Genomic DNA, 17,339 nt, shown 5'->3' on the forward strand with positions numbered 1-17,339 from the left:
GGTGGAGAATCAGCAGTGTGAGTACTCTGGCTGACAGTGGCAGAGAATCAGCAGTGTGAGTACTCTGGCTGACAGTGGCAGAGAATCAGCAGTGTCAGTACTCTGGCTGACAGTGGCAGAGAATCAGCAGTGTCAGTACTCTGGCTGACAGTGGTGGTTTGCACCAGGTTTTTAATGTTGAGTGGGTCTGGAAAACAATTTGGTTTTTATTGTGGGTTTTATTGTGGGTTTTTATTGTGGGTTTTTATTGTGGGTTTTATTGTGGGTTTTTATTGTGGGTTTTTATTGTGGGTTTTATTGTGGGCTTTACTGCCCGGCCTTACTGTGGCTCTGGGTGGCCTTACTGTAGGCTCTTATGGGCCTATCGTGGCTCCACTGTGGCCTTATCTGGCCTTACTGTGGCTCTACTGTGGCTTTCTTACTCAGGGTGGTCTTTACTGTGGTCTTACTGTGGTCTTACTGTGGTTACTGGCCTTACTGTGCCCTCTATTCTGTGGTCTTACTGTGGCTTACTGTGGTCTTATCTGGGCCTCACTGTGGCCTTATCAGGGCTACTGCTATGGTGGCCTACTACTGTGGGCCCTTTACTGTGGGTCTTTACTGGTTTGTGCTTACTGTGGACTATCCCCTATCACGGTCCATCGGCCTTATCTGTGGCCTTATCAGGCCTTTACTGTGGCCTTACTGGTATCTGTCTTATGTCCTTACTGTGGCCTTATCATCTACTTGGGTCCTATCATGTGGCTACTGTACTCTATCTGGCTCATACTGTGGGTCCCTTACTGTGGCCCTTTTTATTGTGGTTTTTGCTTTATTGTGGGTTTTTTTGTGGGTTTTATTGTTTTTTGTGGGTTTTATTTTGGGTTTTATTGTGGGTTTTATTTTAGGTTTTATTGTTGTTTTTATTGTGGGTTTTATTTTGGGTTTTATTGTAGTATTTTATTGTGGGTTTTCAATTCTGACCAGAAATGTCTTGGGACTTTTTTTTTTTGGTTGGTGGTGGGGGGGTTATTTTGGTGGGTAATATGTGCTGTGATTGTTATTATGTGTACCTGTGCCTGAACCTACTGACATACATACTGATATACATATTTATATACATGCATACATACATACATACATACTTGGCTAACACATTGAGGTCCGTAGTTCGATACCCGGTACGGGTGGAAATATTGGAGCGTGTTTCACCTAGCAGTAATTAGGTACCTGAATGATAGTCACCTTACACCTGCTGTCAGTATTCAGCTAGCAGTAAGTAGGCACATACTTGGGTGTTAGGTGACTGGTGTGGGTTGCATCCTGAGGACAAAATTAACCTATGTTGTGGGAAATGCTCTGCATAACCAGGGACTTGAAGATAAGATTTTGTTGGATTTTTAACCCCGGTGGGTTAGCCACCCAGGATAACCCAAGAAAGGCAGTGCGTCATCGAGGGACTGTCTGTCTTATTTCCATTGTGGTCCTTTGATTTTGTACCCCAGGATGCCACCCACACCAGTCAACTTACACCCAGGTACCTACTTGCTAGGTGAATGGGACAACAGATGTTAGGAAACATGCGCAATGTTAACAACCTTACATGGGATCGAACCACGGACACTCATTGTGTGAGGCGAGAGCGTTGCCTACCAGGCCACGGGCCACGTTTCTATGTAGTCTGTCATTGATGTCATTTATTGTCTGTATAAATTGTAGCATGTAGAAATAAATATTATTTTCAGAAAGCTATCCAAGAGTGATTAAACATGGCTGGGCATTCTGTTCCGATTGACTTCAGGGTTAATCCTGCAAAAGTTTCCAACCCAGGTAGGTAATAACGAAAGGCTTTTGTTTTTATAATCATTTTTAATGTTAATCAACACGTGCAAATGCAAACTTTATTGCTCTAAAGTGGAATACGGTTTATTATACAATTTGAGTGATTGATATACAGCCTCTCCTCACTTAGCGACGTACTCGTTTACTGATGACTCGGACTTAGGACGGGCTCTCTGACCAGTATGCATACCTAAATAATGTATAATAGAGCTGATTTCGTCTATTCTGTTTATTTCAGTATACAGTATATACATGTACTTAAGAATACACCAGAAATGTTATAAATGGTGCAAACGTAACATTAAAACAATATCAAAGATAGTTGACACAAACTCTCCACCATTCTAGTATGCTCCTCACTTAACGATGAATTCGTTTACCAACATGGTCTTAGGAACGTAACTCCATCGTTAACTGAGGAGATGCTGTATACTACTATTCAGCCGGGGATTGAAGATCACACACTGAGTGTTCGTGGTTCTATCCCAAGCCCGGTGGAAACATTGGGCCTGTTTCCTTACATGTGCTGTCGCTGTTCACCTAGCAGTAAGTAGGTATTTGGGTGTTAGTTGATTGGTGTGGGTGGCATCCTGACTTACTTGGGTTATCCTGGGTGGCTAATCCTCCCTGGGTTGTACTAGAGGGCTAACCCTCCTCTAGGTTAAAAATCCAAACATCTTACAGAAAGTCCATAGATATGCATAACATTTTGAGCAGTATTAAAACTAAATTACGATTGCAATTGAGAAAAAGAACACGTACATGGTTTTTAAGATATACAGTAGTCCCCCCCATTTCCATGGGGATACCTTCCAAGACCTACCGTGGATACCTGAAACCGGGGATAGTGGGGAACCCTATACAGCCTCTCCTAACTTAATGATGGAGTTCCGTTCCTAAGAGCACATTGGTAAACAAATTCGTCACTATGTGAGGGGCATACTATAATGGTAGTGGGTTTGTGGCAGCCATCTTTGATATTGTTTTAATGTTGCCTTTGCACCATTTATAACATTTCTGGTACATTTTTAAATGTTTATACATGAGTATAATGCATTAAACAGAATAGAGGAAATCATCTTTAATATATATTATTTAGGTAAGCATACTGGTCAGAGAGCCCGTCATAAGCCTGAGTCGTCAGTAAACAAGTACAGTGGTACCTCGAGTTACGAACTTAATTCGTTCCAGAAAGCTGTTCCCATAAGGAATAATGTAAATTAGATTAGTCCATTTCAGACCCCCAGAAATACACATACAAATGCATTAACAAAAATACACTTACATAATTGTTCGAGTTGGAAGCTGTTCGAAACTCAAGGTACCACTGTATATATCGCTAAGTGAGGAGAGGCTGTATACAAGTCATTTTTCATTTAAATTATGCAAAATAAGTCTAGAATTATCACTGTTTCACTGATGGGAAGCACTTCACAGCTTCTCTTAGGCTTTGAAGAACTGCCACCATCACTGCTTTTGCACTTTGGGGTCATTATTAAGCAAAATTAAGAGTTATTTTTGGGCCACGGTAAACAATGGATAACTGAAATGGTGGATACCGAATCCATGGATACGGGTGGTAGATGTGTGTCTGTATTTTTCTATCCTGAGAAGAAGAAACGTTTAGGGACAATAGTCTCCTCAGTAAAGGTTCCTTGATGCTGGCCACAGGATCTTGGTCAAAGAAATTGGACATGTGCACCATGTCCTTGGATTGAACTTAATGCCTCCCATCCTCCAGGCATTATATGACCCATACAGGTTTATCATTCCCCCATGAATGTAATGCTAATATATAATATGGAGTTTAGTAATACGTACAGGCGGGCCCCACTTATACAGCAGGGCTGCTGCTGTGAAGCAAAAATTGCTGTAAAGTGAGTTGTAGCCTTTTTCCTCTTTCAAAGGTAAATAGGCCTGGTAACATGTTTATACTATCATATATTCAATAAGCAATATATCTAGGCCTAAAAAATGTATATACAACCAGAATGCTGTAAAGTGAAGCACTGTGATGTAGTGCTCTCCTATATTGGTGGACATTATCAAATTGGCAAACCTGGCTGTCTTCTACCAAGGTAGGGTGACCGGGGGAAAAAAATAAAGCACTTGTATTATTCAATAGGTATCTTGCCAGTTTACTTTATTCCAAGTATATCCCCTTTATTGTAAGTGATTTTCGAACAGTTGCATTACTTAGCTGTTGTAGCTTCTAAGGTTTAAATAATAAGATATTACAAGAACCCCAATGGAAATAAATCTTGGGTTTTTTTTTTTTTTTTTTTTGGGGGGGGGAGGGTTTGTCCTAGGTAATTTACATTATGTATGATAATTGTACTTGTGTGTACGTTTGCCTAAATAAACTTCAGTGCACAGACATTACAGTTCAGACAGTGCTTCAGTCTGCTGCGTCATCGCCTATCCTTCAGAGTACAGGCACTCTACTATCCACCTCTAGTACACAAGTTTACCTAACCAGCTTCTGTAAATTCCTCCATAAATGTTATATACCTTACATGTATGCCAGCAGCACATTATATATCTATACCATATTTTCTTTTTCAGTGGAGAGGAAAACTTTGTTGCAGGATCTGTTACCGCTCATTGAACCTTTCACAGGACCCTTAATTGAGGTAAGTTCTGTGTTCAGTATACAGTGGACCCCCGCTTAACGATCACCTCCCAATGCGACCAATTATGTAAGTGTATTTGTGAGTGCGTTTGTACGTGTATGTTTGGGGGTCTGAAATGGACTAATCTACTTCACAATATTCCTTATGGGAACAAATTCGGTCAGTACTGGCACCTGAACATACTTCTGGAATGAAAAAATATCGTTAACCGGGGTCCACTGTACTTCGTGTCTACTTACTTTTATTTTACTACAATATTTCACTATTTTACTATTTCCATTATTTATTTTGCTTATTTATACAGGACCCCAATGGAAATAAGTCACTTAGTCTGACTTTTTTTGGGTTATCCCAGGTTCTCTACACATATGCTGCTATGTATGATAATCTATGTAACTGTATTTGTGTATACAGTGGTACCTCGAGTTACGAACTTAGTTCCAGAAGGCTGTTTGAGTGCTGATACCGAACAAATTCGTTCCCATGGGGAATAATGTAAATTTGATTAGTCCTTTTCAGACCACCAAAAATACACTTCCAAAAGCACTTACAAAAATACACTTAAATAATTGTTCGAGTTGGGATCTGTTCGAAACTCGATGTACCACTGTACCTGAATAAACTTATTTAGTCACCTACTAGCTGTGTCCTATCAAGGTAGGATAACCCAAAGAAAATACATGAGTAGTCTCTTTCACTCTAGCTGCCTTTGCAGAAATGCAAATGCATTATATGCCATTTGAAAGTTTATTGCTTTTGTAATTTGTTCAGCTATCAAACCTTTGGGGCCCAGTCCCTGGATCCATTATGTACCTGTGTAATCTTTTGACTACTGCCGACAGAAAGGGTATTCGGTGCATAATGAAGAAAATAAACTAATTATAGGCCTGTGGTGCCCCCACTGAACTTCAACATCCCCAGACGACAAAAATTTATGCACGAAGTACCCACATGTAGGAGATCAAAACTTATAATGATGTTTTGGTCCAACTTGAACCATTAGCTAGTCTGTGTAACGTGTTAATATACATAACTAGTTACAACTATTATCACATTGAATGTGTTCACATTATGTTAATATGCCATGTCTAGTTTTCAGTAGTGTGTAAGCATTAATATTAGTCTGTCTGAAATGCTTAAGTATTTCAGTGGCTTTCTTTGTATTTTAATAATATTTTATTTTATTCTTATAAACCTCCACCTTGACTACCTCGTATTAGTATTAACATTAAATAAGATTTTAATAACAGTAACCACTATTATCTTGTCTAGATTTAAGTAGTTATGTACTAGGATTAGTCTGCCCGAAATGCCCCGGCATGATAGTGACTTTCTTTGTACTTAGCAAACCAAAATTGTAATTATACATTGTAACCTTTGCAGAGAAATAAATTTTTAGCTTTATCTTTATATGTAAATTAGGGTAATATTTACGAAGGGATTCAGGGAAACCAGCAGGCCGGACTTGAGTCCTGGAGGTGGGAAGTGTTAATGTTCCAGTTTTATAACTGTAGTGTAAGCGTGCCTCTGACAAGACAGTGATGGAGTGAATGATGGTGAAAGTTTTTCTTTTCCGGGCCACCCTGCCTTGGTGGAAAATGACCAATGTGTTAATAAAATAAAAAATATCACACATTGTATATTTTGCAAAGAAAGGAAAATTTAATTTGATACAAATTGGGCGATAATGTTACAAGTTTGTCTTCTATATTCTCGTTATTTGTATATTGCTCCCGATGTGGTATTGTGCCTTTTTATTACAGATACAGTTTTTTTTTTTTCATAGTATACAGTGTGTGATTTACATATTATGAAGTGCAGAACAACAACTATAAAAAAATAATGGAATTTCACTAATAATCAAAACTGGAATTCTTCTCTACCGAACTTATTAAAGCTATGTAGCATGAACAGATAGATTAGTCAGTTTTCTTATACGTATTTGTTGTAACTCGTCTAATGACCATGTTAGATTAATTACATTTTTTATTTTGACAAATTACATGGTTGTACAGAGGAATATAATAGTTGGGTGTACATGCCAAAAGCCCCTCTGTATGCTGAGCATTTTGGGCAAACTTAAAGATTAACTTAAGAATAGAAAAATTTCTACACTGTTATTGCCTTATTAATCTTAAGTTAATCTTAAGTTTGCTCAAAATGCTGTGCATATAAAGGAACTTTTCGCACGTACACCCAGTTGTTATACTTCTTTGTTTAAATATGCATACTGTGATATCACCTGTTAACTGTGATCTTATTGCTGTTATAGAGTACAAACAGTGACGGAGTGAGTGATGGTGAAAGCGTGACTTCTTTTTTTGGAGTCACCCTGTATTGTTAACCCTTTCAGGGTCCGTCCCGTAGATCTACGGCTGGTCGGTGAGTGTCCAAACCGTAGATCTACGCCAAAATTCTAGCGCCGTCAAATTTAGCGCGAAAGCGCTCATAGGCCTACATATGAGAGAATGGGTCTGCGCGGTGGGTGTGCGCCATAAACAAAAAATCTAGGCGCCTGCATAGCATTGTGGGAACGCCGGCTCAGTCACCCTTGTTCACCATGTCTCGTCGCAAGTCAGCTCTGACTCCCCGGAAAATTGGGACTCTCCTCTTCCTGTCTGATAGTTCTGACACTGATGGAAGTGGAAATGAAGACGAATTCTACGGCTTTGATGAGTTAGTGACCGAAAATAATGACCAGGATATCGATAATAGTGCAGAAAACCCCGACGATCCTCGACCTTCTACCTCTGGTGTGGGCACTCGTGACTCACGGTCGGTTGTTCCTAAACGTAAGAGAAAACTAATATTTTCCCGTGGCCTGGCCTCTGACTTCAGTAATGACGATGATTCTGACGTGGATTGTGATTTTATTGCGCTCGACGATCATTCGAGTAGTGATAGTGAGGAAACATATTCACCAGTGAAGCGTCGGTATGTGCGCCGCCGCATGCGCTCGGGTAGTGTACCCTATGCTATGCCCAGGGGACGGAGTACATCCCGTAGTACATCCCGGAGTACATCCCGTGGCCCTACACCCGTTTTAGGTAGTGATAGTGAGGATGATGTGGCTACACTTGGCATGGATGGGCCACAGACATCAGTGGATGGTGTTAGTGGGGCTGGTGGTGGTAGTGGCACCGCCATGCGTGACTCGCTGTGCCACGCGGGAACCCACGCTGCTGACTCGTCAGTTCAAGGACAAAGCGGAGCGTCACCCACCAGCCCGCCACAACCACCCGTACAACCAGCCTATGATGTCCAGTATCCACCAGCAAACCGTATCTGGGATTGGCAGCAAAATCCCAATTTTGTTCCCAGCCCTCACCACTTTGATGACTCGCAAAGTGGAATTCTACCTACCTGTCCCCTTGGAACCACGGCCAATGAACTGGAATTCTTTGAATTATTCTTTGACCAGCCATTGATGGAAACTATTGTCAGGGAAAGTAATAAGTATTTTCAGTACACCATGGCAAATACGATCTTATCACCACAGTCAAGACTACACAGGTGGAAAGAGACGACTGTTGCAGAAATGTATTTGCTTTTTGCAACAATAATGCTTATGCCTCACGTCTATAAGCATAATATAAAAGCATACTGGTCCACAGATCGGCTAATTTGTACCCCATCCTTCAGTGAAATAATACCAGTGAACAGGTTTATCTTACTCTTACGTATGTTGCACTTCTCTGACAAAACCAGGCCTGACAGAAGTGACAGGTTATACAAGATTAGAAATGTTTTCATGTATCTCAAACAAAAGTTCAGGATATACTTTTATCCATTCAAGAATCTTGTAATTGACGAGTCTTTGATTTTGTTCAAAGGTAGACTGTCATTCAAGCAGTATATACCGAGCAAGAGGAACCGCTTTTGTATAAAATTGTTTGTACTCTGTGATTGTGACAGTGGCCTGGTGTTGGATATTGTTGTATACACGGGTAGTAAAACATTGAAAGATACCAAGATGTTATTGGGTATATCAGGTGACGTAGTGAGAAACATGATGGCACCTTATCTTGGTAAGGGCCATACATTATATACCGATAACTGGTACACAAGCCCATTACTCAGTGATTTCATGCGAGTGAACAAGACAGATGTGTGTGGCACAGTGCGTTCTAATCGTAAACATATGCCCAGGCTCAACGCAGGTGTTCGTGGTGATGACGTGCAGGTGTTTACTGCCAATGACATCATGGCATTACGGTGGCATGACAAACGAGATGTCACATTGTTGACAACCATTCACCGTAATGAAATGCAAGACAGTGGCAAAGTTGATCGAGTGACTAATGAACGTATTCGAAAACCAGTGACAGTGATTGATTATACACAAAACATGCGCTTGGTTGACAAGTGTGACATGCAGATTGGTTTTGTTGACTGTGTTCGTAAGAGTTACAAGTGGTACATGAAACTTTTCTTCCATCTCATGGACATTTCAATGCTGAATGCATATAATATGTACCAAATAAAGACTGGTAACAGACCACCGTATGGTGAATTTTGTTTGTCTGTTGTCAGACAACTCATAATGAAGTACCAGGTAACAACACCTGCAATACAACATGGTCCTCGAATTCATCACAATATACCCAAGCGTTTGAGAAGAGAAGGTGATCATTTCATAATACAGCTTCCTTCAACTCAAAAGAAATTTGCTCAGAAGAGATGCATTGTCTGTGCACAAACAAAACGACGGCAACAAAGACGCAAAGACACTCGGTTTATGTGTGAGGAATGTAAGGTGCCTCTGTGCATGGTGCCTTGTTTCAAGGAGTTCCACAAGCTCCAGCAGTTCTAAAACCATGTCCAGTGATTGTAAATATGTAAATATATGATAGAACATTAGTATTATACAATATTTGTGCATGTTTATTGTAATAAACAACAGTGGTAAACAATAATATGATAATAACTTTAGTGCGGTTATTGTGTTCAATACAGTGAGTTTATATATATAAATTATATACAGTATTGGTCTCTCAGGCCCCAAATGTTAGTAGGAATAGAAAAAAATTGGAAAAGAAAAGAAAAAACAACTAAAACAACAAAATAATATAATACGCGTATGTGGAATTCGTCGATGTTGCCGCCACCACATCATTTTCTACAAACTTCTTGGCACTGTATCTCGGTAAGTACTGATCAGATTCTAATTTTTTTTGTTTTATTACCTTCACAAAAATATGCTCTTTAATTCTGTAAGAAAAAATAATTTTTTTTTTTTTCAAAATTTCTTGGACACTGGTGCGTGACTTCAGATTTTGGCCTTGGACCCTGAAAGGGTTAAGCACAAAGAAAGTCACTGCACTTGCCACTTTCAAAACTCAGGTCTGCTTAACCAGTTTTCACTGAATTCTTTCACAGAGATTACTATATTCACACTTAGAGGCAGATTTCTTAACTGTTAAACAGTCTTCTGTTTTATCTCTACTGTTAGTGCTACCATCCTGAGTGACTGTTGTCTCACAGCTACTTATTATCATCTTATTTTTTAACCCATTACTATAATCTTATTTTTTAGCCTGTTGCTATAATCTTATTTTTTAGTCTGTTGTTATAATTTTATATTTTTTTTTAATTCATCAGTCACGTCCTGTAATGGCAGGATGACCCAAGAAAAAAACTCCTTCATTCAGTCAGTCTTTCCGGAAGTGTGGTCACGCACGCACATGCATACATGTAAACTCACGCACACACAGTACAGTAATGGGTGTATAAACTATACATACATGAATAACCCAAGTACCTATATAAATTAACTACTGTACGTATATAGATTATTAGTAACTACATAAATTGATTTTTTTCCTCCATGTTTACTGATAAAGACAATCATTTTTTTATTTTAATATTGTTTTACAGTATTTTTCTTTGGGTTCTTCCCAGCCCGGGCATATCAACAAGCCTCAAGCGATTTTTTTTTTATCAGTGCATATATGTATCTATAGATTTATATCAGTTCACAGCAAGATTCAAAACTGATCTTGATGGTTTTGTTTCCTGTAAGAAAGTGATGTACAGGAAATGTCATTATTGTGACTTATACAGTGGTGCCCAGAGTTTCAGCCATAATTCGTTCCAGAAGGCTGTTCGAGTGATGTTACCGAACAAATTTGTTCCCACAAGGAATAATGTAAATCAGATTAGTCCGTTTCAGAACCCCAAAAATATACTTACAAAAGCACTTACAATAATACACTTACATAATTGTTCGAGTTGGGAGCTGTTCGAAACTTGGGGTACCACTGTATGTATAATAACATTTGACGTGTTTGAGTGTGAGCAAAGTAATGTTTATAAAGGGATTCAGGAAAATCGGTTAGCCGGACTTGTCCTGGAGGTGGAAAGTACAGTGCCTGCACCCTGAAGGAGGGATGTAGATACATTGCTGTTTTTTTAATGGTAGTGTTACCATGCCTCAGGCAAGACAGTGATGGAGTGAATGATGATGAAAGTGTTTCTTCTTTTTCTGGTCACCCATCCTCGGTGAGAAATGGCTGATGTTTTAATGAAAAACTTTACAAATAACATTTATAACTCTACATTGCAGACATCATTGTGTGAGGTGCCAGGCGGCTCTCATGTGGCACTCTACTGCTCTGACACTATGACACTAGCAGTTAAGCTCTATTTCAATGGACTGATCTCTGCTACTGTGGAGTATTACACAGATGAAGTTAATGAACACAAGATATCTAATGATGTAAGTATTTTAGTTTTTCGTAATAATGGTAAAATTACTGGCAGAATGTTACGTAATGGAGAACAAGCCACATGGGGATGGAATTCTTCAGCTTTAGACCTCTTGCACTTTAGACCTCTCGCACTTTTGCATCATCAGGAGCTATGCATGTTGCAAGACAGCAAGAGATAGGAGGGGAAATTCTCCAACACAAGGTGGAAGGTATTAATGGTGGCCCATGACAGATGCAACCAGTGTGACATTTTTGTGTCATTGTTTTGCTTGTCAAAGCTCTGGAAAGCAAAACATTGCCTCATAAAATGTCACATTAATTGCATTTGTGTCCGTTTACCTAATATTTATTTTTTATTTTTGCACATGACATATTTACTGTTGTGTAGAAGCCTGTATAGTAAGATTAGAGTAATAAAATGCACTGGAACCTCAAGTTTCGTACAAAATTCATTCCAGAGGCTGTTTGAGTGCCGTTACTGAAGGAATTTGCTCCCATAATGAGTAATATAAATTAGATGAGTGTTTCAGACCCCTAAAAATACACTTAAGCACTTACAATAATACACTTACATAATTGTTTGAGTTGGGAGCTGTACGAAACTTGGGGTACCATTGTACTTCATATTTTATAAGCAGAACAGATTTATTGTCCATGGTAGTATTACCATGGGAAAGTGAAGATAACATTTTCCTTATTGAGGATTCTTATATTCATTTATTTTCATGTTAATTCCCCTTCATTATCTCTGCTATTTTCTGTTTTTATTCTTTTCTTAATATTTTTTTTTGTCTTCATTACTCGTGCCTTTATTTTTCCTACGTTCAGCTTAATCAGTTTTCCAGATTTGCTGAGGCAATATTTAATTTTGTCTTTATGTTCTTGTTTTTCAATCTCATCAGTTAGTTTGGCTAGTATCATCCATTGTGTAAATTACCTAGGATAACTCAGTCAGACAAATGGCTTATTTCCATTGGGATTAGGTTTGATTAGGTAAGATTGGTTAGGTTAGGTATGATTGGTTAGGAAACAGGGCAAGTATTTCCTGATGTGGGTCTGAGTCATGTGATGTCCCGCTCACTGGTGCTTTAGGTCATCTTACTGAGGTGAATATATTTATTGTAAGAAGTCTGAATAAATGTAGAATGGGTATAATTGAAAGCTGCTGTATTAGCGAGATGCTGTAAAGCCGGGCCCTCCGGTTCGTAGCTTTCCTTTATAAATCTTTATTTAATCTGGGTAATGATAATCACTGTGACTTAATTGCAATATGTTATTTCCATGCAATGTGTGAACATGTTATATTAGAGTGAATGGAGATGAGAGATTTTTTTGATTTGAGATACTGTTGGAGTGTAAGCAAGGTAGCATTTATGCATGGATTCAAGGAAACTGGATAGCAGGACTTGAATCCTGGAGGTAGGGAGTACAGTGCCTACACTCTGAAGGATGTTGCAGTGCAGAGGGTCATTTGAATTGTTATATCTGGTAAGATGGTGATTGAATAAATAATTTTTTGTGGGGGGCAGGGGGGTGTCTTCCATCCATTGTGAGAAATGGCTGATGAGTTAAACAAATTAAATTTTATATTGTGGTTAGCTTTGCTTTCTCCCTCATTATAAGCTCCCTAATTTGCATATATTTTAGTGCAAAGTGCACTATAATTATAATAATAGGCTCTCTAAATGTTTTCACAACCTTCTTCCTTTTGCCTTTTTCACCTACAACTGCAAATTTTTTTTTTTGTTTGATTATTGCTTGGTCTTTTTTTTATTGACCTTTTTCTACATATCAAAGGTACTTAAGGATTTATTTGCTCTGTTCTTCATTCATTCTTATACAATGAAACCTCTACTTACGAGTGCATCCACATGCAAGTTTTTCCAGGTACAGTGGAGCCTCAAAAATCGAACTTAATCCGTTCCAGGAGCTAGTTCTAAATTCGAAAAGTCTGAAATTCGAAGCAATATTTCCCATAAGAAATATTGGAAATACAATTAATCCATTCCAGAAACCCAGAAATATTCACACAAAAAATACATTTTATAGAGATTAATTACAGTTTTACATACAACAAATACTATAGTTTTTAATTATGTATAGTAATACATATAAAATAACATTTTTACTTACCTTTATTGAAAATTGGTGATGGCATCTGGAAGATAGGGAGGAGGAGAGAGGGAGTTGGGGTTAGTGTTTGGAAGGAGAATCCCCCCTTGTGACCCATGCCTTATGATTAGCTTTCCACAAGACACATAACTTGTTCTTAAAGACATTGTTTTTCTTAAACACTGGGATTTTCTGAATGATACACAAGTAAAGGCTTCACTTTAAAATCACCACTAGCATTAGCACAGAACAAAAGAGTAAGCCTGTCTTTCATAGGTTTGTATCCTGGCAGTGCCTTTTCCTCCTATGTGATGAAGGTCTTTTTTGGCATTTTCTTCCAGAACAGGCCTGTTTCGTCACAATTAAACACTTGTTCAGGTTTGAATTCTTCACTGTCTATGTACCCCTTAAACTCCTGTATAAACTTCTCAGCTGCCCGTTTGTCTGAACTGGCTGCCTCACCATGTCTTACAACATTGTGTATGCCACTATGCTTCTTAAATCTGTCAAACCAGCCTCTGCTGGCCTTAAATTCACTATCAGCACTGGTTCCAGGAGTTTTCTGTACCAGATCAGCATGCAACTTCCTTGCCTTTTCGCAAATAATCGTCTCTGAAACACTATCACCTGCAATCTCTTTATCCTTGATCCACACCAGCAACAACTTCTCAACCTCTTCAACTATTTGTGGTCTTTTTTTGGTTAGCACAACATCAGCTTCCTTGATTTGTTCTTTCTTTGACAGGATAGAACCGATGCTCGACTTGTTTTTCCCATACATCCTGGCAAGCTCAACAAGTCTCACACCACTCTCATACTTCTGTATTATTTCCTTCTTCACATCTATGGTGTTTCTCACTTTCTTTACCACAGGGGTACCACTAGCAAGTTTCTTTGGGCCCATGGCAGCTTATTTCACAGTCCCACAAGCACTAAACACAATGAAATAATCATAAAATGTGTGAATGAGAGCGCAGGTTAGTGTTCACTCAAGCATAAACAAAGCTAGACTGCTCACAGCGCCTGCGCGGGGACACGGGCAGAGCGGGCCGGGAGACAGGTCCTGTACCCGGTGGTCCGAAAATAGGGGCGCGTTCGATAATAGGGACACAGTTTGTCCGAAAAAATGGTCCTATTTTCGAAACGTTCGATACGTGATACGTTCGATTTTTGAGGTTCCACTGTACAAGCAGTTGCTCGGTCAATTTTTTGCTTCCAGATGCAAGCGGGCCTCAGGGGAGGTTCCTTGACGCTGGTGAGGGGCTCTTGCTCTTGGTCTAGGGAATTGAATTTGAATTGTTTGTTAGACTATCTTATTGAAACTTGGGCAATGTATGATGGAAAGATGCTTCTTAGCATACACCAAAAATGAAAGAAATCGGACCATAAATAGCGGAGTACACTTCTCGGTCATTAGCCTCCCCTTAGCGGTATATTTTCGTATGGTTTTTATGTTTGTATTCTCGTTTTTTTTATCTCTTTCAATAGAATGGAAGATATACTACAGAAATAGATATGATTTTGATTGGTTTCATGATGAAAAGTACCTTGAAATTGAGCTCAAAGTAGCAGAAATGTTCGATTCTTTGGCAATATTCAATGCAAATAAATGATGTCACCGTCCAATACCTGTCCGATTGGCACTGCCCCTCAACCTTCACATATTGGAAAGCTCTTCAGCACACTAGCAAAAGTGGGAGCAGACAATACGAGGTAGCAGTAGCAGACAACATGAAGCAGGAGTGGCAGACAACATGAGGAAGCAGTGGCAGACAACATATTAATAGGGAAATTATTGAACCATTTTCTCATGCCTGGAATTCCACTGGAATGAAGTAATTCCATTTCAGTTAATTTAAAGGAGGAAAATTGACTCTGCAAATGAGCAAATCCATATGCGAGCGAGGTTATGGAACGGATTAAACTCATAAGTAGAGGTTCCACTGTACTGCTAACAATAGTGAAAAATAGGCATAGAACAAGCTTTTATTGGGACAGTTTTTTATTTTTACATATTCATCTCCCACCATGGCAGGACAATTCGAAAAAGAAGACCTTAAAAAGATTTTCTTTTCACATTTAGTAGTTTATACATTAGAAGAAGTTACTAGCCCCTTGCTCCTGGCATTTTAGCCCCCTCTTAAGATACGCATGGCTTACAGAGGAGGAATTCTTCTCCACTTCCCATGGAGATGAAAGGAAATAAGCAAGAACAAGAACTATTAAGAAATAGAAGAAAACTCAGGTGGGTATGTCTACATATGCTTACATGTGTAACGAGACCTAAGTGTAAGTAGAAGTAGCAGGATATAAAGGACCCCAGTGGAAATAAGTAATTTGTTTGACCTTTTTTTTTGGTTATCCTGGGTTCTTTACACATATGCTGCTATATATGATAATTTGTATTCACCTAATTGTACTCGCCTAATTGTGGTTGCAGGGGTCGATACTCAGCTCCTGGCCCTGCCTCTTCACCAAATGCTACTAGGTTCTCTCTCTCCCTGCTCCACGAGCTTTATCATACCTCATCTTAAAGCTGTGTATGGTTCCTGCCTCCACTACATCACTCGCCAGACTGTTCCACTTCCTGACTGCTCTATGGCTGAAGAAAAACTCCCTAACATCCCTTTAACTCATCTGAGTCTTCAACTTCCAAGCGTGATCCCTTGTTTCTGTGTTCCCTCTCTGGAACATCCTGTCACTGTCCACCTTGTCTATTCCATGCAGTATTTTGTATGTTAACAAGTCTCCCCTAACCCTTCTGTCCTCTAGTGTCGTCAGGCCGATTTCCCTTAACCTTTCTTCGTAAGACATTCCCCTTAGCTTTGGAACTAACCTTGTCGCAAACCTTTGCACTTTCTCTAATTTCTTGATGTGCTTGACCCTGTGCGGGTTCCAAACTGGTGCTGCATACTCTAGTATGGGCTTGACGTACACAATGTACAGTGTCTTGAAAGATTCCTTGTACTCACCTATTTGTACTCACATATTTGTGGTTGCAGGGGTCGAGTCCTAGCTCCTGGCCCCGCCTCTTCACCGGTTGCTACTAGGCCCTCTCTCTCCCCGCTCCATGAGCTTTATCAAACCTCGTCTTAAAACTGTGTATGGTTCCTGCCTCCACTACGTCATTTTCTAGGCTATTCCACTGCCTTACAACTCTATGACTGAAGAAATACTTCCTACTATCTCTCTGACTCATTTGTGTCTTCAACTTCCAATTGTGGCCTCTTGTTTCTGTGTCCCCTCCCTGGAACATCCTGTCCTTGTCCACCTTGTCTATTCCACGCAGTATTTTATATGTCGTTATCATGTCTCCCCTGACCCTCCTGTCCTCCAGTGTCGTCAGGCTGACATTTGTGTATACCTACATAAACTTACCTGTTATCTTGTATGTTTAAGATAAAGAAAAGACACCAGCAATTGTACTTTTGTGTAAAACAATTACAGGTTTGTTTCACATTCATTTAGCAAGAGGGTATTACCTCCGTGGGTGAATGCTGTTTACCAGCTTATTGTATTGTTGAATTATGTGACCTTGGTTAGTTTGGCAAAATTGATATACAATACCAGAAAGGCCTAGGAACCAACGGTGCTGGTAAATTGGATTTGTACATATATCATATTAGATAGCAGTTATCTATTGCTGTTATTGACTTACTGTATTGTAGAAGATATTGTGATTATTGTTTTTGTGATTATTGTGATTATTATTGTGGTTATTATTATTGTAGTTATTATTACAGTAAGTCCTTGACTTACAAACATAATGGACCTTCTGAATTGTGTATATATTCATAATACAGGCATGCTTACACTCCAGTTATAAAACTGCAACATTAACACCCCTCCTTCAGAGTGCAGACACTGTACTTCCCATCTCCAGGACTCAAGTCTGGCGTGGTGGTTTCCCTGAATCCCTTCATAAATAGTATTACCTTGCTCACACTCCAACAGCACGTCAAGTCCTAAAAATCCTTTGCCTCCATTCGTACCTATCTAACACGCTCACACATGCTTCCTGGAAGTCCAAGCCCCTCTCACACAAAACCTCCTTTACCCCCTC

The 17,339-nt window shown here is 39.3% G+C and overlaps 1 protein-coding gene across 8 annotated transcripts in view; it reads left to right on the forward strand.

The window, feature by feature from the left end:
* Sms (spermine synthase) overlaps positions 1-17,339 on the forward strand; it is a 69,660-nt gene that overhangs the window by 18,735 nt on the left and 33,586 nt on the right. For 7 of the 8 annotated variants that reach the window (XM_070079634.1, XM_070079638.1, XM_070079633.1 and 4 more), the window contains exons 2-4: positions 1,725-1,809; positions 4,387-4,454; positions 11,020-11,172. In XM_070079634.1, coding sequence (XP_069935735.1) covers positions 1,749-1,809; positions 4,387-4,454; positions 11,020-11,172 — 282 coding nt within the window. In that variant the 5' untranslated portion in view covers positions 1,725-1,748. Of the gene's footprint in view, positions 1-100; positions 132-1,724; positions 1,810-4,386; positions 4,455-11,019; positions 11,173-17,339 lie in introns of those variants that run through there. The other variant, XM_070079637.1, reaches the window with a different exon arrangement.

Source organism: Cherax quadricarinatus, chromosome 100 (assembly GCF_038502225.1).
Source record: "Cherax quadricarinatus isolate ZL_2023a chromosome 100, ASM3850222v1, whole genome shotgun sequence".
NCBI classification, from domain to species: Eukaryota; Metazoa; Arthropoda; class Malacostraca; order Decapoda; family Parastacidae; genus Cherax; species Cherax quadricarinatus.